General features: G+C 36.7%; 1 protein-coding gene across 8 annotated transcripts in view; it reads right to left on the bottom strand.

Moving 5' to 3' along the window:
- The window catches only part of NEO1 (neogenin 1), a 61,425-nt gene that overhangs the window by 14,954 nt on the left and 26,294 nt on the right, over positions 1-20,177 (bottom strand). For 4 of the 8 annotated variants that reach the window (XM_026709869.2, XM_087941541.1, XM_087941540.1 and 1 more), the window contains exons 2-16: positions 18,316-18,633; positions 14,199-14,474; positions 13,574-13,727; positions 12,374-12,510; positions 9,630-9,784; positions 8,424-8,544; positions 5,609-5,828; positions 4,665-4,819; positions 4,409-4,557; positions 3,679-3,817; positions 3,146-3,195; positions 2,540-2,684; positions 1,581-1,691; positions 1,167-1,361; positions 519-614 (exon numbers count right to left, since the gene is read on the bottom strand). In XM_026709869.2, coding sequence (XP_026565654.1) covers positions 519-614; positions 1,167-1,361; positions 1,581-1,691; positions 2,540-2,684; positions 3,146-3,195; positions 3,679-3,817; positions 4,409-4,557; positions 4,665-4,819; positions 5,609-5,828; positions 8,424-8,544; positions 9,630-9,784; positions 12,374-12,510; positions 13,574-13,727; positions 14,199-14,474; positions 18,316-18,633 — 2,421 coding nt within the window. The remainder of the gene's footprint in view (positions 1-518; positions 615-1,166; positions 1,362-1,580; positions 1,692-2,539; positions 2,685-3,145; positions 3,196-3,678; positions 3,818-4,408; positions 4,558-4,664; positions 4,820-5,608; positions 5,829-8,423; positions 8,545-9,629; positions 9,785-12,373; positions 12,511-13,573; positions 13,728-14,198; positions 14,475-18,315; positions 18,634-20,177) is intronic. The other 4 variants (XM_087941543.1, XM_087941544.1, XM_087941545.1 and 1 more) reach the window with 1 other exon arrangement.

The raw sequence follows: 20,177 nt of genomic DNA, 5'->3' as shown, positions 1-20,177 counted from the left end.
GTTTTTAAGAAGAGATTGGACAGCCATTTATCTCAAATTGTATAGGGACTCCTCTTGAACAGGGGGTTGGACTGGAAGGCCTCCAAAGTCCAGCTCTATTCCGGTTGATTGATTGATTTGACCTTTCTTACAAGGTTTAAAAGTTTTTTTTTAAACCCAATTGGTCATTTAGTTTAAAGAATGATAACAACACACGGTATTGAAAAACATAACATGCTGTTGACTGACATGCATTTATACCAACTTGCTTGCAATTATAATACTGTAGATTGGGAAGCTCAGCAAACAAATTTAAGGATGTATAATCCATGCCATGGCCAATGTCCCGAATTGATATCAGGGGTTATATAAAGAAAATCAGAAAATCGCTGATCCAGATTTCAAAGTCATTGTTCAGAAAACAGTTCAGCAAATTATCTCCAAACACAGAAAAAAGAAACAAGCCACCAGCAAACTAGAAACAGTTTGTACACCAGTATGTTTTTTTGGCTAAACCATTTAGGCCATCCCATCTTTACCTGTATAGGCTCTTGTCACTGCACTCTCATAAAGAGGGATCCCTTCACCAACGTTGTTATATGCTTTCAAAGTTATAACATAATGGGAACTGGGATCTGGAAAAAAATAATAACTCTATTAGTGTGTATTAAGCACAAGATTCTTTAGCGCTACAGAAACATCTGTTTTCAGAGATAGTTCAAGAGTCATATAAAATGTTCTTAGCTTTTATCATATTAACTCAGGCACAACAAGAATGAAAGAAACTTAACATCCATTTTGCTATACATCATGAAATCTAGAGTGAATATAGAGGTAGAACACTTTTAATACCAAATGAGGACACAAAAAGCAAGCATTTTGATCAGCGTTGATTTTATATTTCATATAGATGAGCCGCGGTGGCACAGTGGTTAGAGTGCAGTACTGCAGGATACTTCTGCTGGATGCCTGCAATTTGGCAGTTCAAATCTCACCAGGCTGGACGTTGACTCAGCCTTCCCTTCTTCCAAGATGGGTAAAATGAGGAGCCAGATTGTTGGGGGCAAGAGGCTGACTCTGTAAACGGCTTAGAGAGGGCTGTAAAGCACGGTGAAGCGGGATATGACCAGGTGCTATTGCTATATTGTTACTTAGCAAAGTATCAGATTAAAATCTTATATAATTACCCAAATTTTCAATAGTGTAGTATCGTTGCTTATAATCCACCTTGATGGTCTGAGCGTGGGGACTGCCTACGCCATACCCTATGGCATAACCTCTGACCACAATGTTCTGGTTTTCCGGTGGGGTCCAGCTGACAACAATACTGGTTACAAGTGGACGGACGTGCAATGAACTTGGCACTTCTGGAACACGAGTTTCTACAAAGAAGAAAACTGATTATTTAAAAGTGTTAAGACAAGAAATAATAAACCTAAAAGACTTTTAAGAGATGTCACCAAGTTATTTCGATGATTATACCCCACAGAGTCACCTTATTGGGGAGATGGGCGGCACAAACCTTTAATAAATGAATAAAAAATAAAATAGTTTCTCAGCCTCATAAAGTAGACCAGCTTGTTAAATCTTGGCATCCATACCATCAAGGTCACTCTCAAATGTTTCTGCTGATATCCAGTCCGTAGCTATTCCTGTGCCATTGATTGTTAAAGCAGCCACTCGGAAGCTGTACTCGGTCCCTCGTTCCAAACCTAGTATAAAAGACATCATACTGAAATACAGTATTCAATGTTAATTGCAAACAAGCGTTCTGCTTCTAATTAGAATAGCAATAGTTCCGTGATCCTGTTACTTCGAAGTGCCTCAATGAGCACCTTCAAGAGATTATTATTATTTCAGAGTTATAATTTGAGTCACAGCTGACACAGATCTGGTTAAACAAATACTTTATGTTTTGGCCTTTCATCTTCCTGATGGTTACTGGAGCATAACCCACAGCTAAGCAGGACAAATCAACAATATTTGCTGTAAGACTCAATATTTGCTGTAAGAGATTCAGTTGCCAGAAATTATTATCTGTCAAGCAAGAAAGGACCGACACACTACAGTGACCTTTCCTGTATGTCGGTGGCAAAAGAATATGTAATTTTCCTTCAGCAAATAGGAGGACTAAGAGTTTCAAATGATTTACTTGTTTTATTTCCATAGCAGATGGTCTTAATATTTTCTATAAAAACAACACACCTTGACAAAGGCATAACAAATCAATTTAAAATGTGAGTTAAAATATTCTTATCTGATAAATCTGATTTACGGGGACATTTCTAGATGGGCCAGGCCTTATAGGACAGAGAAGGAAGAACTAAAGAGAGGTTTTCTGAGAAATAAGAATCACTCGCCAATCTTTAGGATGGCTTGACTGAAAGTGCAGTATCTGTGATGAACCCACAAACTAAAACTAAGAGGACTTCCCTGAGCAAAAGAAATATTACAAGGATAGAGAAGGTTATTTTTTGATAATAGACCCTCTTCTTTTCTTAAAACAAGAAGCTTGCAGTAATTTAGGTTATTTTTAGATTGGGAATTCCAACTTATTCACCTTCAATGAGCTGTGAAAGTTGTGGACCCACAATGATTTCAGTGACATCACTTTTGCGAATCACTTTTCGGTATCGAATCTTATAGCCAGTAATTTGCCCATTATGTGTTCCTGTGGGAGGCGGCTGCCAATGCATCACAATGCTCTGTGGGAAGTTAAATGGCATTATAAATCATATTATCTAAGTTAAATTAGGCTAATTGTCATGCTTCATTAATCTCCACTATACTGGTCCAAGAAATAACTTACACATACTTAGAAATATTATATATGAACTTAATATCTCTGACATTAAAATGGTGTACCTGGAAACAACCCAACCATATAACTTGCAAATAATATTGTATGTATGTAGTGTCAACAATTTCTGCAAGATACTGAAACATTAACATGACTCTTCACCATAGTGAATCTTCACTATTTGTACACTGGGCTGGTACAGTCAATGTTTACTGTTGCTTTTAAGCATGCAAATTGAGAATTTATTCAGCCCCCCCCCCCCAAAAAAAAAAAACAAGGGGAGGGAGTTTATAAACTATAGCTGATTCATCATACATTCATAGGAAGAAAATCAGATGCTTCACCCACATCTAAACCTTGTCTTACCTTGGAGTTTTGCACTTCTAGTGTTAGATTCTGGGGTGCAGCACTGGGAACTAGAAACGTTAAAAGAAGTTATTCAAATATGGTTCAAAATTCAACATCTCTCAGAGAGCACTGTATCCCCAATGTAAATTAAAAATGAATTATAGTTGTTCCAGTTTAAAAGCAAGTGGATTTTATCGTGATCTCCCAATTTCACTGAATATTTATGTGAGTGTGTGTGTAAATTTTCAGAGTAATATCTACAAAGATTTGTCAAGATAATACCTCATATTGCTAGAAGCAAAGATATATGTACATATACACACAGACACACAGACACATAGTCTCTTAAGATACTTTGCTCAATACCAAAAATAGAAGACAAAATATAGAAAATGCAAAGGAAAAGCCCAAGAAACCATTTTTCCCAAAAGATTTCAGCACAACAACTTCCTATTTAGATCTATATAGTATGAAGAAGCCAAACCAAATTGGTTATATATAAAATGCAAATAAATACATAGGAATTCTTTCTACAATTTGAAAACACTTACCATCTGACAGTGTACGAATGACAACGTCTTGAGTAGAGACTCCTGGACCATGTTTATTGTAGGCCACAACTCTGAAGCTATACTCTGTATATTTTTTCAAACCAATTACTGTATAGGAAAGACCTCCAACATCAATGTCCTATTTAAAAAGATGAAAAATGTGATGCATAAATCATAATTTGGGCTTGATAATTTATGAAATATGCCAGGTCCACATTATGGCTATGCTTGAATATTTGCTCATTTCTGGTTCTGGAGATTTCTCTCTCTGTCCCAGTTATCCTGTGTTCACATCATAAATACAATATAACTGATGCCAAAATAATCTATTTAGAATCAAAGCAAAGCTTCCTAATCAGTCAGGATAACACAGGCATGGTTTTCAAGTGAATTGATGCTTCTATAGTTTTTGCACCAATACATTCAAAAACAGAAGGAAGTATTTACAAAAGTCAATATGAATTTTAATATATACGAATATTCATCAGAAAGTCACTCCTCCAGGAGAAAGTCATCTCTTTGTATATCTGCAAACAATAACTCAGAGGACAGGGGCATTCCTTAAAGATCACACTTTTCTTGATGAGACCTTCTGATCTAACTGGAGTAGTGGTTTTTCTAGGTCTTAGCCATTAGGAGCAGAAGAATGATAAACAGATGCAAGAATTATATCCCATAAACATAATATGCAAATATAAAAACTGCTTTCTTAACATACAAAGTATCTCACCTGTTCGTTCTCCATTCCCTTCTCCGTGTAATACAGTTTGTAGTTCTGGATCTCGCCATTGCCCGATAAGGGCGTACCCCAAGTAACCGTTATTGATGTGGGAGAGATGGCATAGGCACGAATGTTGGGGGCTGGACCTGGAAGCTGAACTAAATAATAAGCAGGGCGTATTACAAAATAATAAAAAAAATAATATTAACAACAAAATGTCAAAAAGAGCAACGTAAATAGCAAGCCGCCGATATTTAATGCTTACCTTCAGGCTGTGTGGCTACTTTCAATGGTACTGAACTCTCCCCAGGTCCATGTTTGTTTTGGGCCACCACCCTGAAAATATATACTGCTTCGGGCATCAGGTTTTGGATTGTCACTTGCATTTCTCCAGGATGACTTGTGTTTTCAACACGCTCCCTTTATTTAAAAGAAAAAAAGAAAAAACAGTTAGGAGTGAAAACGGGCATGCAAGACTTATTAGGACAGATCACTGTTGTTTTATGTTAGAGTGAAATCATCAATTATGGATAACACGAATATTACTACTGCTGTTTTGATTTAATCTAGGACAATTAATTGGGCAACCACAGATTTACATTATGAAAGATGCAAAATAACTATGATAAACTTCATTGAATTAATGTGGAGTACTAGACGATATAAAATAAACCCATCTGTAACCACCACAGCCTTCAAGTAATTGATACCCAACTTTTAATGTAACCATAATCAAAGATGCCTTTCAGTGAGAAATTGGTAGAACATGACAGCACTACAGTGGTTTTTTTTTTTTAAATTAGAATCTACAAGCTACAAGTCCAGACTGTTAGAAGAAATGGCACCAAAAAGATGAATAGAAAAAAATGAAGCAAGTAATTATTGTATAAGCATGGACAGCATACGAGACTCAGGACTGGAAGTATTTATGCAATCTTTGAACCAGTGGAGTCTGATGGCATCTTCCATTCATGCTCCATGTCTTTGGCATAGCTTGAAGTTTTAAGCATCACGAAAGTCTGGAACAATTTTGTGAAATCATCTAAACTAAATAACTAGTTCTGCTTGTTTTAATGATTAAACTTCGGTCTATAGTGCATACTAAAAGGAGAGGCTGTGATGCTTCGCCTATCAGCCCAAGTCTTATTTTTCAGTTATGGGTCAATACTTCTAAATGTTCACAGTTTAGCAATAATTAAAGAAGCACACCTGTTACTCAACTCCTTGGTGTAGAACACTGAGTAGGTAAGATTGTCTCCCTGTGGGTCAGACGCAGGGGTCCTCCATGTTAGCTTGATGAAGCGAGTAGATACAAGAGACGCCACCACATCTCGAGGGGCAGAAGGCAAAGGTCCAGTTGTAGCTGGTGCTAGATGGTCAGTAGTGGCACTGGTCAGTGAAGTGGGAGGTAATGTTGGGATGGCAACATCTTGTCATGTGCAAACATTGGGGAATATGAAGGGCAAACATCACGACGATTTAAGGAGAAAACATAAAAAAAAACCAAAAAAAGAAATAAACAAAACCACGATGGAAAACAAAACAAAACGAACACACAAAAAAGGCCATTAAACTGAAGGTTGGCATGCAGGCAAAAAGGTAACTACTGAAAACTAATGGGGAATATCAAGGAGACATATCACTATTGGAGAAGCAATCAAAAAAATCTCCATTATAATGGAAGTGAGAAGGAAGGGGAGGATGAAAATTACATATAAAGAATCATTTCATCATTAAAACATTCGTTTCCGAAAATTAAGTCTGGTTATGGGGTAACAGTTAATTTTTTAGAAAACCATCTGTTCAAATCTGGAGTCAAATGCATGGAGGATTATAACATTTGTCCTTAGCGGAACTAGGACAGAAAGGCAAAACATTCAAGGTAAAGTAGCACAGTAAAACTTCTTAAAATATTGCTAAATTATGTATTTTTTCATTTGGGACATATTCTTTTTACTGATCTCAAATACCACTATATGAACTGTTATACTAAAATGGTCATGGTAATTTAAAATTGTATTTTTTTTTAATGAAACAATTATATTTTAATTAATTGCTCTGAACAAAGAAGAATATTCAATTTAAAAAAAACTTGAAAATTGCATATTACATCTCTCTTCATTAAATCTAGTAAAAACTCATTAGTAAAGTCATTATAACTAAATTGCAGAGCATGATCATCCATTCTAAAACAGAATTGTTATTTTGTTCCCCAACACTGGCCAACGCTATTCTGCCTTATACAATCATACTGAAGAACAATAATTAGAACAGGATCCTTTACATATTAACAAAAAAAAGCCTTTAAGTTATCTTTTCTTTTATCTTCTTTAAGCAGTGTCATTTTTCAATATTAACTGGAGGCAGTCATTAATTGATACAGTATTATTTATGCGTTGGAATAAATTTCAGAGGCAACTCAAATGCCTTGACAGATGTGGAGATTTTATAAAATGGTTTGGCATAATGATGAATAAAAGATGAATTATAGAACAAGGGAGGGGAGGAGAAAGGGAGAGAGAATTGAAAGGGGGAAAAACAAAAGATGGAAAAATTAAAGAGATAAATAGTAACACTTATACTGAATATTACTGGAGAGAAGTTGAAATACTATATCAAGGAGGCATTTTCGTGGCATATAGAAAACTTGGCTATAAAGCAATGGGAAGTTTATGGAAATTGCCAAGCCTTACAGTTTCAAACTGCAAATTTGTACTGATCAACTGTAACACAGACTTTCCAACTCCATATGTTGTAATTGTAATTCTTGAATGGTGCAGACAATATGAAGATATTTTAATTATTTAAAACGTTGGGTAGTTGATTTTTTTCCTGATCTTTGAAGTTATTAAAAGTATATCTGTTGAGCTCCCTAGCTCTACTGTAGTTATTTTCACTGGGATGTTTTCTTTAATCTTTTTTTTCCAGTGCAAACTTTTAAAGGAAATCATAAAAGTGCAATAAAAACAACCCTCCCGTATTTGGGAAATGTTTTGTTTTAAAGGAAGTCATTTTATTCTTTACTATCATGCCCAAATAATAAAAAGGTGTGTCACCATCAATATATCAACAAAGAACATTAAAAAGGAAAAGCAACATTTCCTGCCAGTCCAACCAAAAGTGATGCTGTATTTTAGATAAGATAGTAAAATCAATTGTTAGTGTAATAGGAAGATAAGGCAGAAAAATATTTTGCACATGTCCAGTAATAAAACATACATACATGCTCAAGTCTTTCACTTAAGAGGTTAAAATCCAATGAGGAACCACCCTAACATGTTCTATTAGAACTTGGAAAAAAGAACAGCACACAATTATGCCATTAAAATCCAGCTGTCACACACGGATTTATCTTTTTGAGAACTGTGAAATCTTCAGAAATATAGCATCAAAATCAATTCTGAACACTCAGGCTTCACATATCATGCTAAATCATAATGTGGTTCATATCAGATCCCTGCAGCTTTTCCAACAAACTTAGCCTCAGGGTTATCTTGTAAGTAGTTTCAAGAATGGAATACTACCCCGATTATAAAAACACATTACCAATGGATTTCCTTAAACCGACAGCATTAAGTAAGATTTCAACTTTTCTTCTAAGCCTATGGATAAACAGCTCATCAAGAAGAAATAATGTATCAATTTCATATTGATAGGATAGAGTATTAACTTTAAAAGTATTTATAAGAATAGAATGCTAAAAAGGCATGTGTTAATTGTAGGCCAAGACCATGAGTTCCAGTCCCGCCTTAAGCATAATGGCAGCTGGGTAATCCTGGGCCAGTCACTTTCTCTCAGCCCTAGGAAAGAGGCAATGGCAAACCACTTCTGAAAAACCTTATCAAGAAAACTGGAGTGGACTGTCCAAGCAGTATCTGAGAATTGGGCACGACTGAACGGGGAAAAAAAACAAAAATTATAGGGAGGAACAATCTAACCACGAGTGAGCAGTGCCCCATGGGGAGGAAAATATAGCTCGATATTCTGCCCTATATTTTAACAATGTATGACTCTACTTTCTTACCATGATCCAGTATTATCAGCTGGGCTCCAGACTGTATATTTCCCACATCATTTTCCGCAATACACTGATAAAAGCCTTCGTCTGATTTCACCAAACCCAAAACTTGTAGGTTGTGCTCATTCTTTAAAAAAACAAAAACAAAGATGCACAGCATTCACTATAACATCTTCTAGTCACTGTTCAGGATTTTGAAAATAAAAACTATAAAAATATGTGTGTGTGTGTGTGTGTGTGTGTGTGTTATATATTCACAACTCTCTTTCTATCCTTATCATTCAGACTTGTCCTTATTTTATTCTTTGTTTGTTTTTTACATCTTATTTTTTTTACATCCCCCTTATTTATCACCGTTCAATGCTGACAGAAGTAATTTAATAAGTCCTTCATTATTTATTTACTTCTGCCATTTGCGTATTGCCCAATCTGCAAAGAATTCCTGCTGCTTTATGATCATCTCCCTTTGGTGTTTCAACCTCTAGCGGTTCTGCCCTATCAGCAAGGCCAGGAAAGGACAAAGGGCAAGACAGCGTTCCCTTTTCGTTCAATGTCCATAAAGCACCTGAACTGAAACACCATGTCTTGTTTCAGCAGTAACAACCTGATTGCATTCTTTCCTATGCTACCTACACAGAGCAATTTAGTCCGTATCCTCCAACATGCCGGTCTTCCGTCTCCGTTTCTGGCTGAAGCAGTTGCTATACGCAACCTACAGATTGGTTGGCCTTTTCTTTTCTCCAGTTTTGCTGTTATATACTTTTAGTTGTTGGCTTTTCTTTTCTACAGTTCACTGCCATTGGGATTTTAAGCTTGGCTATAACGAGGGGACCAATAGGGAATAAATTTTCTCCTTAGAATCCTACTCCCGATACCTTCCAATAAAACATGAATGGAAGGATTCTTTGCTAAGTAGTATAAAACTGAATTGGTACATTTTTTCATGTCTTAGCTCTAGGATGCAGTTCATATCAACTGTATAACTGGAAATATTTCCAGTTTAATGATAAGAAACAGTCCTGCAACCCCAAAAGCTCTTCCAACTCTCTCTAGGTGCAAACTGTTGTGACTGGGTTATTTGAAGGGAAAGATTTTTATATTTACACTTTCTAGGGAAACATACTAGTGATTCCAAGCTATTGGGCATTCCCGTAAGCATGAGCTTGCATAAGCATTAAACCAGTCCAAATGTCTTATTAAAGATGTACTTACTACAATTTTAAAGTAGTCACTAGGGATGACCACATCTCCGTTCTTTACCCACTTGACCGTTGGAGTTGGCTTTCCGCTCACGTCGCATTCAAATACAATATCCATGGATTCGTGTGCATAAATATTAGCAGGCTGCTTCAGAAACGTGGGAGGCACTTCAAAGTGAGAAAGGTCAATGACTAATTATTGATCAAACAGAAAATGGCTTGATCGGACAATATCTTTTCATTTATATTTCAAAGATATCTAACTTTATTCTAAGATGCCTTCCATCCATGGTAAAGAACAAATAATTAAGCTATACAATTTTACAAAGGTTAACTTGTGGCAAATTTAGACAGTTTTTTTTTTAAATTACCAAATTATTCTTTAAACAAAAAACTTATGAGAAGCAAAGATGAGCTTTACAGCTTATTTTCATATTGAAATCCCAGTTAAAGCTTTCAGCTATATTTTTTAATATCAGTCAGCAGATCAAGATCAAATGTCCTGTTTTAATGACTGTAATACAATTCTGAGTGTCTAAGTTCAGGCACATGCTCAAACTTCACCCACAAATGACCTTTTCTGAGTGGCAAAGGGAATAATTTTGTTTTGTATGAAATAAGTAAGCCACATCGGTGATGTTTTAGTCAGCAACACCAGAACTGATTCAAATAAATAGATCTGAAATATATTCTAACCATGAATGCTTATAATTGTATTGTTGAAACTGTACACGGTAATGTACACCTGCCTTTAGTCTCTAAAAGCCCCATTACCATGAATTTTAATTTTAATTATAAGACCAATAATTTCAGATAAGTGCCAAAAGAGAAACATAAAATTTCCCACTGTTGCAGAATTTAAAAATGGGAAAGCAAATACACTGTTGCCAGTGTAGCAGAGATAATCTTCTAAAAGTGGCGAGCTATCATAAATCAGCAGCTGGCATAAAGCTTTGTTAATACATTATAAATAAGTTTTTAAGAAATCTTAGTTGAAATCTAAAAGCTATCAAATACAATTCTCTTGGGTATCACTATCACTATCAGAGATACTTTATGTATATACATATCAACTACTCGGGGATATATTTTGGTCTCACAGGATTTGATGGGAAGCTCTTAACTGAAAAAGCAATTTTTCACAAAGATTCATTCACTAATATCTTGGTTTTAAGTTTCGTAATGCTTCTTCATAAAAGTAGAAACAAAGCAATTCATTATTTCTAAATGTCTGTAAAGAATTAAAACAAAGAAGAAGACTGTTGATGAACAGTGTTACTTTGGGAATGTATTTGTCAATATTTCCATCTAGTAGCTCTTTTAAAGTCCAGAACAATTTATAATATAACAAGGATGCTTTTGAAAATAATTCTGCTACTAGAAGCTCCAAGATTTCCCAGGTGTCAAACAAAAAGGCAGAGGAACCACCTACATGTGATATTAAGGCTTTTATTTTATTTTATTTTATTTAATGAATGAGAGCAATAGCAACTTTCTAAATTCACACACAAATATGGAATTCAACCCCATTTTTTTTAGCACTGAGTTATTATTTAAATCAACCTATATACTCTGGCTGCAGGAGTAATTAGGGGTGCTACCAGTTCATTTACGTTTTTCAAATGTTCATTTTAAATCTTCATTTGAAAAGAACAAAGAGAAATTCCACTTGATAGAATTTTGTTAACAATAATGTTTGACATTGACAGGCCAGGAAGCTCAAAAACCAATGTAATTTACGTCATACCATTTTCAGGAATCTCCTGCAGTGCTAAATACGGAGGCTGACATTCCCAGCTGAAAAGTGAACTTATAACCTTGTCTTCATCTATCTGTCTCCACGTTACTTCCTGAATTACAGTGATAAAAGAGAAAACTACCTTCTGATCATTTATACAGGGGAAATCTGGTACGTGAGATCAGATCAATTTCCTCTTCCTTAATGTGTCTTTTAATACAGAACCCTAAAATTGAAAGTTGGAAATTTACAGAGGTCGAAAGTTGTTTGAGAGCCAGTTTGGTGTAGGCACCAGGCCAAACACCAGGAGACTGGGAGTTTTAGTCCTGGCTTAGGCGCAAACCCAGCTGGGTGACTCTGGGCAAGCAATCCCCTTTTATCTCTAAGAAGGAAGCAATGGCAAGCCACTTCAAAACTTGTTGCCAAGAAAAGTCGACGCAGACATCAGAAGTCAGGACTGACTTGTACTACGTATACATGTGAATAATATTATCCACTTGCAGAGGTACTACAGAGTCTTTGGCACATTTATGCAGATAATCTACATTACCATAAAAATAATGTGTGTCTCTATTGAAGAATATAGCACACTCTTGGGAGAGAAAAGTTCTTGTTATCTTCAAGCCACAAGGCACTAATGTCAGCTTTGTATTTGCAAAGTAATAAATGAAGCACCTTTATCCACCTCGGGCCATCTGTTTACCTGTCTGCCTAGCATCGTTTTCAAGGCGGAAGCTTTCCAGTGGTTTAAGCTGAGCTCTTTCCCAACTCTGTATAGAAATGTTATAAATTGAATTTGCAGAGGATCTATTATTCTACTTCTAAGCTATGATAATACTCTTGCTTCAGTCCCACTGCTCTCCCAATACCTGGGATCGATAATCATAACTACATTTCTTTTGCTCCTGAACAAAACAATTGATTTTTTAAATAATTCAACTGCCTCAGCTATATTAGCACTTATTTTTCTTTTTTTTTAAAAAAAGAGCATATATGCTTATGTATATAGATATATGTACCCTGCACAGTAAGATCAGCTCGGGCTTCTATAGTTTCATTCCCATTATCTGCGATGCAAGTATATGTTCCTGAATCATCTTCGGTGATATCATTTATCTTCAGAGTTCCCCCAGACAGGAACAGAAATTTGTGAGAACTGTATAAAAGAAGACACATCATCGCTGGAGTGATTTTTTGAGGGATTCATGGTTTTTTAAAAAACGATTATGAGGGATTCAGTTTTTTTAAAAAAATGCAAACATTTACAACATTGGGCTGTTGGTTTGAGCTCCAAGCTTGGCAATTTGGTGGCAAAGGTTTCATCACCATTTGAGGAGTCATCATCAGAGTGCTTTGAATTTTGCTTGTCTGTACAGGTAACCAAATCGCCAAGCTCGGAGCTCAAACCAACAACCCAACTACCAACCTGAGCTACTAATATTCAAATATATTTACAACATTCTTTGGAAGCCAGAATATTTTTAACATCCTAACTCTCAAAACATGTTAGTTCTTAAATTCAACTGAAAATATTCTGGTTGAAAATCTGCTGCACTAATTATTACAGGTGATACAAGTCAACATTGCCATAGCAACTATCCAAGGCTTAGGAATGTTTGAAGAATTAATAATTGACACAAAGACAATAATTAAAACAAAAGCTCCAATGAACAAAGCTAAAAAGCACTGAGCTTATAATAACATATAAGAGCTTGAATACTAAGAGAGGGCGGGGGGGGGGATATTTCCAAAGTATATGTAGTTGTGTCATAAATACTGTATGGCTTAGAGATTGGAAAGCTGGATAGACAGACCTATAAGCTCAACAAGGCATTGTGACAGAATGTGAAATAAATACCAAGTTATATTAAGAGATTTCTTATGGCAAATGATACATATTCGTATACATACAAGTCACCTTTGGCTCTAACATGTCCATTCATCCAGGACCTGACAGTTGCTTCCTAAAGCAGCTGTGCCCTTTCCTAGTCTAGCATCACCCATTTTTAAACAAGAAGGCCCTCCTGTTACCACTTCAATGCTTTCTTAACACAGACACAAATTTGACCCGCCCTTCATCGACATTTTTGTTAGGTTCCTCTTTTTAGCAGTTTCCACGATATAGGACAATAGTTGATGGCTCTGTCTGCTAACCAGCTGTCTCCCAAGAGCAACAATTTCTGTGACTTCCACATGGAATATCAGAATTAAAAACTCACTTTTCAGTAACAAGCTCTTCTTCTTTTCGTGTCCATCGGATTGGAGGGACAGGAATGCCTGAAGCAACACATGGTAAAACTGCACTCTGCCCGGTCACTTTGGTAAGGGAAAAGGGCTGTTTCAGGAAGAGCAAACCTGAAGAAAGGTTGGATTCTGCAAATAGTATCAGGAAATAGCAGGTTAAATTAAATGAAAAGGGATGGTAATATAATATTCTAACTGGTTTTTCACTTGCTTCTAATAAAACATTTAACAGCAAATTAAGATTAGAGAAATGTGATTGAAATTGGCATAGATACCAGCCTTATCTTGCCATAGTGTCTAAAACTACACTTGTTTTGTTAATATTCAAGAAACCCCCTGGCAAAAAACTGAAACAGATAGAACGGAGGTGCCCAACCTTGGCAACTTTATTCCTCAGCCAACTTAAAAGGTGCCAAGATTGGACACCCTTGCTTTAGAATAGACTTTTAGAAGGACTTTTAAAGGTCGCAGAGAAGCATCCATTTCAAACTAGCAAGTTTGAATTCCAAGTTTAGAATTTCTGATACCCACGGAACAACCTTACTCGTGATGCGCAAGAAAGAACCAGAAGAGGGAAAACCTCGGCACCGGTGCCTGTACCTGGAAGGACTTTGATCTCTGCTTCATCGCTGTATTTGGGAGGCCCCCCAATTTCGATAACACAACAGTAAGTTCCAGCGTCTTCATCTGTAGCATTGCTGACAATTAAAGTTCCGCTTGGCAACTTGAGGACACGATCGTCCAGAAAGAGGGGCTGATGATCCAGCTCCCACCTGACGAACGGTGCGAGGTCAGCATTAACTTCACAGTTAAGAACTATGGGGTTTCCTCTATGAACAGATGCCGACTCTGGCTGAGTAATGAATCTTGGAAGCCCTAATGACAACAAAAATGAGAAAAAAAAACCAAACAAATAAGCAAACAATGCAAGCACATTCCTATAGCTTTTATTTTGCCCTGAGACAGGCTGATAGTATTTTAAGCTAGCATTCTTTTACGCATTAAAAGATTCATAAATTCATTATCCACGTGTCTTGTGAACAGTGGGTATGCAAGTCCTTATTATAGATTCTAGTTTGAGAACTTACTTTTGAATGCCACAACCAATAAGGAGAGAGTAGAAACTGTTCCATGTCACATATTTAATTAAATTAGAGCCTAATTGGAACCACAGTTTAAAATCAGATGGGAGGAAGTAGCATGTCAGATGAACAGTTTATGCACAGCTAAAAAATTAATGAACTAAAAAGAAAAAACATAAAAAGAAAAGCCGTGATAAAATATAAAAGAATGGCCTGGGGCCAGTCACACTCTCTTCAGCCCTGGGAAGCAAGCAGTGGCAAACATTTCCCCAAAATCCTGTCAAGAAAATTGCAGAGGCTAGAACAGGAAGTAGTCAGGAGACAACACTGATTCAAAAGGACAAAAATAACACAAGTATTTACAACACAAGTACTTATTCCACTAGTGAATCCATAAACAGCAACAGCATAAAATATAGACTCTGCATAGCTGCCATCCCATAATTATTACAGTAGTATCCCAGGGAAAGCTTATTATAACATACCACACCTATTACTTCTGGTGTTATAAAAATACGAACATATAGATGAGTGGTCTAGAACAGCGGTCGCCAACTGGTGGCCCCCGGCCCACTGGTGGGCCTTGAGAAAATTTTGGTGGGCCACAGAAAAATCTCACCCCCAGAGCACCTCCCCAAAGCAATTAATCCAAGCTGCACAGAAACACAAGACTGCGCCGCCCACATGGCCGGCAGGAACCCTCCCCGCCCACTCACTCCTTACCGGGCAAACTTGCCTGCTAAAATTGCTATTTTTCCTTTTTCCGACCATCATCTGTTCTGCTATGCTGGGAGATTTAGATTAGCTAGGAAGCAGGAAATGGTTGGATTTCTTGCTTTCTAGCTAGTCTTTAGATCTTCAGCTCTGCTTCCCTTAGGACTGAAGGTTTGCTTGCAAGCAAATTCAGTGCAGACTCTCAGCAAGCAAATTTGAGAGACTGAGCTAGCCGATGGCAGATAGATAGATCACTGAATGATTCTGTGAGCAACTCAATCTGCCTGCTTTGCCTGATTTGGGGTAAAAATTGCTTTTTTTATAAAAAAAATTCAATATTTACATACATGGTGTGTTGTGGGTTAATTTTAGGAGTTTGCTTGCAAGCAAATTTTTTGTGACAGACTGAGCTAACCAATGGCAGATAGATAGATCTCTGAATGAATCTGTGATTCTGTAAGCAACTCAATCTGCCTGCTTGCTCTGACTGATTTTGGGTAAAAGTTGCTCTCTTTTTTTAAATAAAAAATTCAATATTTACATGCATGGTGTGTTGTGAGTCTGGACGAACACAATACAGAAGCCTGATGATGGCAGATGAGATTCTGCCGAAACATTGCTACAGCTTTAAAAGCACAACTACAATGACGTGGGAAAATACCCGAACAAAGCTGAATACCATACATATAAGTACCCACGAAAACTTAGAAAGTTAAGGAAAGAGACAGAGAGGCTTAATTCTGGCTGCATAAGAACAAATGTATACAAAGTCAACATTGAGAAAACAGCAACAGACAGCAAATGTTGCCCTCTGCAAAGAAGGAAAGAGTGGACCACCTACTTAATTGCTGCAGGAAGATCACACGGACAGATTACAAGCAGCAGCGTAACAAACAATGGTGCATTGGAAGATGTGCAAGAAATACCATTTGTCTGCAAGCAAGAAGTTGGCCACAAAAAAGAGACAACCATAGAAAATGAAGAAGCTAAAGTACTTTGGAACTTTAGAATTCAAACAGACAAGCAGCTGCCACAGAATACTCCCAATAAACAACTGTTGATAGGAAAGAAAGGAAGGAAGGAAGGAAGGAAGGAAGGAAGGAAGGAAGGAAGGAAGGAAGGAAAGAAAGAAAGAAAGAAAGAAAGAAAGAAAGAAAGAAAGAAAGAAAGAAAGAAAGAAAGAAAGAAAGAAAGAAAGAAAGAAAGAAAGAAAGAAAGAAATCTGACAGTACCTGGAGGCAGCAGAATAGAAAAGAAAATCACAAAATACAACAACCTGAGGTAGGAAGACTGTGGCAAAAGAAAGCAAAGGTAGTATCAATAGTCATGAGCACCTTGGATGCAAATCCCAAAACATCTGGAGCCCCATCAGCATTGATAAAATTACCATCAATCAACAGGAAAAAGCAGTTTTACCTTGCAACAGCTTACATCTTGTGATGAGACCTTTAACACCACCCAACAACAACATCTCAACAACATCTACCTATCCCAGGTTGCTGGAAAGGATTTGATAGGTGGATAAAAATGTCAAATCTAGTCTAAACATCTGGCAGATTGTGAAACCAACTACACTAACGCTATACTCTGTTCTAAATCATGAGAAATCAAACAACATAATGGCAAATGGTGATCAAAGTAACAATTCACCTAGATGGAAAAATTTTAATGCCTTAAACCAGTCCATGGTTAATCACTCTTTCAAGATGTTTAATGTACTATAAAAATAATTTTGGCTGCACAAATTTGCTGAGAAGCAATAGATTCAATTAAAACATATTCTGACTGTTTAACCTGAAGCTGATAAATTAGCAGCTTCTAAAACTCCCCAATTATTTGACTGAGAAATGTTTGTTTGACTGGAAGATATCAAAGCCCACAAAGTAATGAGGAAAGTAGTAAAATGAAGGTTCATTACTTTCATTCTCTACTAAAGAAAAGTAGGCTCTGGACTTTCCTGACAGCCTCAACAAATCAAAGTGCAGTAACAATGATCTTATGAGACAGATCATCTCCCAAATTAAATGAGAATCTCGGCTATCAGAAGGACTGGAGACCATAATTCCATCTTGTCAGTAACAAAGTATTATTTTACCAGTGGGGGTTGGGAAAGGGCTGTGAAGTACACTCAAACACAAGGCATTCTGTAATGATAGCAGGCAGGAAAAACCCCCAAGGAGGAAAAACACTATATCTGCTTCATGTGGAAAAGTCTGAGACAATGCCCACCCAACCGTTCATTGTTCTCTATTTCACTTTAATATTAAAAATAATAATAATCAGGAAATGACCTCCATAGAGTGGGGAGGAAATGGTGGAATCAGGAATCACATATTAGGTTTTTTAGCTATTTAATGTGTATTTGTAACTAACCTGAATATGAATAAGGCAAAGTGATATATAATACAAACAGGACCTAATCCTCGATTTATGACTACAATCGAGCCCACAATTTTGCCTATAAGTTGTAGTAGTTGTAAGTTGAGACACCATGTAAATTGGACTTGATTTTAAGACTAGGAGGCACCCCCCCACACACAATTTACTATAAATCTAAGATTATCACTAACACTTGCCCTAAATTTAACCCTCTAAAGCAGTGTTTTTCAACCATGACAACTAGATATGTTGACTTCAACTCCCAGAATTCCCCAGTCAGCCATTCTCCATGCTGGCTGGGGAATTCTGGGAGTTGATGTCCACACAACATAAAGTTCCCAAGGTTGAGAAATACTGCTGTAACGCTTCGAAGTAAGAAGTGGTCTCCGAAGACTGCCCCCTTTTAAAATAGATATTACTTTTTTGGAGACTGCCTTCTCAACCTATTTCTCCTGCAATACACAATATGTATTTATTTCTGCGGAAACATTAACCTCAGACTTGGAAAATGTAAGCAATAGCTATCCAAATAAGGTTTTCACCTGCAACTGTAAGCTTAGCTGTCCTGCTTACGATGGTGCCAAGACTCTCCACGGTTGCCACACACTGGTAATGACCTTCATCAGGTTTATTGTGCTTGGAATGGACAATGCTGTTGATTAACAAAGATCCATCTGGTAGCAATTGCCGGCGGTCATCTGATACCAAGTTCAAGAAAGTCCCATCCTTTCTCCATTCGATTTTTGGAGGTGATTCACAATATGCTGAACAGTTCAGTATAACGGAAGAAGCTCTAACTGACAGAGTGTCCACTGGTTCTACTAGGAAATAAAATGGAGTAAAAGTTCTCACTGTAGGCTCTATAAGAGAAAGAGAGACAGAAAAATAGTATTATTGAGGGCATTCCAAATATATTATGCTCAAATCTTACATTATTATGGATATAAAAAAGACCTTCAGTGCTCCAAAATCTACAAAAAACCCTCAAGCTTTTTGTACAAAAAACCCTCAAGCTTTTTGTACAAAGAACCCTCAAGCTTTTTGTACAAAGAAATTCAGATTAGCAAAATAAACCATAATCAATAGTCTGAAGAATGACTTTTGCAACCTAGAGAAGAGTAGGGAAAAGCAGTAGCAGCTTCCAGGCATTTAAAACAAAGCCCCTGGTTAATCTCCCTTTTGGAAGATGGAACAAGTGTCTCACAGAAGCCTTAGCTTCCGGTGATTTTGGTATACATTGCCCTATATTCTTAAGAGAGACAGCAACAGTGTGTGCTACTAGAAAACATATGGTCCCATAATTAGCATACACAACTTGTAATATGTCATTCACAAATATTTATAAAACCCCTGATCTCTATCAATACAATTTTAAATTAAAAAAAAGGAGAGATAAAATGCAGATCATGGCTTCTGGGATTCTTTCCAACCTTTTTATCAGAATTGGCTACAGGAGGCCTCTATATTCTCTTCTATCTGATCGAGTATATTAATCTGTTGCATCTCTGATATACAGTGGAAACCACGGGGATAGTGGTTATGCTCTATTGCAGATCACATGACCAGAAGGAAGGTGGGCTTGGAATGGAACAATCAGCGACATTTTGAGCATCTAGCCAACTATCACTGGGGTTCACCAGGATTTTTTATGGAATGTTTTTCTCCACAATTTTCAAAGATCCAGCCCATTATTAAGTCTCAGTGTGTTGCTTGCCAGATCTTCCTGTACTGTTCACTTTGCAGATAATTATCCTGTGAATCAACAGGGTCCGAGGACCTCCAGCATTTCAAATGAATTGAAAGAATAAAAGTGAAGAGCAATTGTGCATAAAACCTTTAATTAAATCATGCAAGACTATGCTGCTGTGTTAATTTTTTAGCCAATAGTATCTTCCCTTACCTTTCTTGTAATATCATTGATCCAAAAGAAAATGTGCTTTGTTTCTCCAATATTTTGATACAGTAACTGTGGCATCTAAATTGAATTAGGTCTTTTATGTATCAGTGGACTTAATGCAGGTCCTAATGTGTTCTTATAAACACATCTTACTATAACTACAGGATTTAGAACTTAATATTTCATATTCCATATGAAGGATTTCTTGAAAACTTTTAGAAATTATTTTGCATCTTGGGGAAAGAGTGGGGAAAACCCTTAACGTACAAAAAGAGATTCCGCAGCCACATACGTTTTTCCCAAATCATAAGCTCTTGCAAGTACAGCATCAAACTAGGCAGCAGAATTAAAGCACTGTAACAAACAGAACAAGAAGCAGGACAAAGGAACACTTCATGAAGACGTACTTATTATCTCTTTGTTCTCCTTGTGCATTAAAGTAACATCACAGCCACTAGATGGCATCCAAGCCAACAAAATAAATGCCCAATGGTGCTCAAAATTAAA

This window comes from Pseudonaja textilis, chromosome 13 (genome assembly GCF_049901715.1).
Source record: "Pseudonaja textilis isolate UNSWEBS1 chromosome 13, rPseTex1.2, whole genome shotgun sequence".
NCBI classification, from domain to species: domain Eukaryota; kingdom Metazoa; phylum Chordata; class Lepidosauria; order Squamata; family Elapidae; genus Pseudonaja; species Pseudonaja textilis.
Note: the sequence above shows the minus strand (reverse complement) of the source record. Positions and strands in the feature narration are given on the sequence as shown.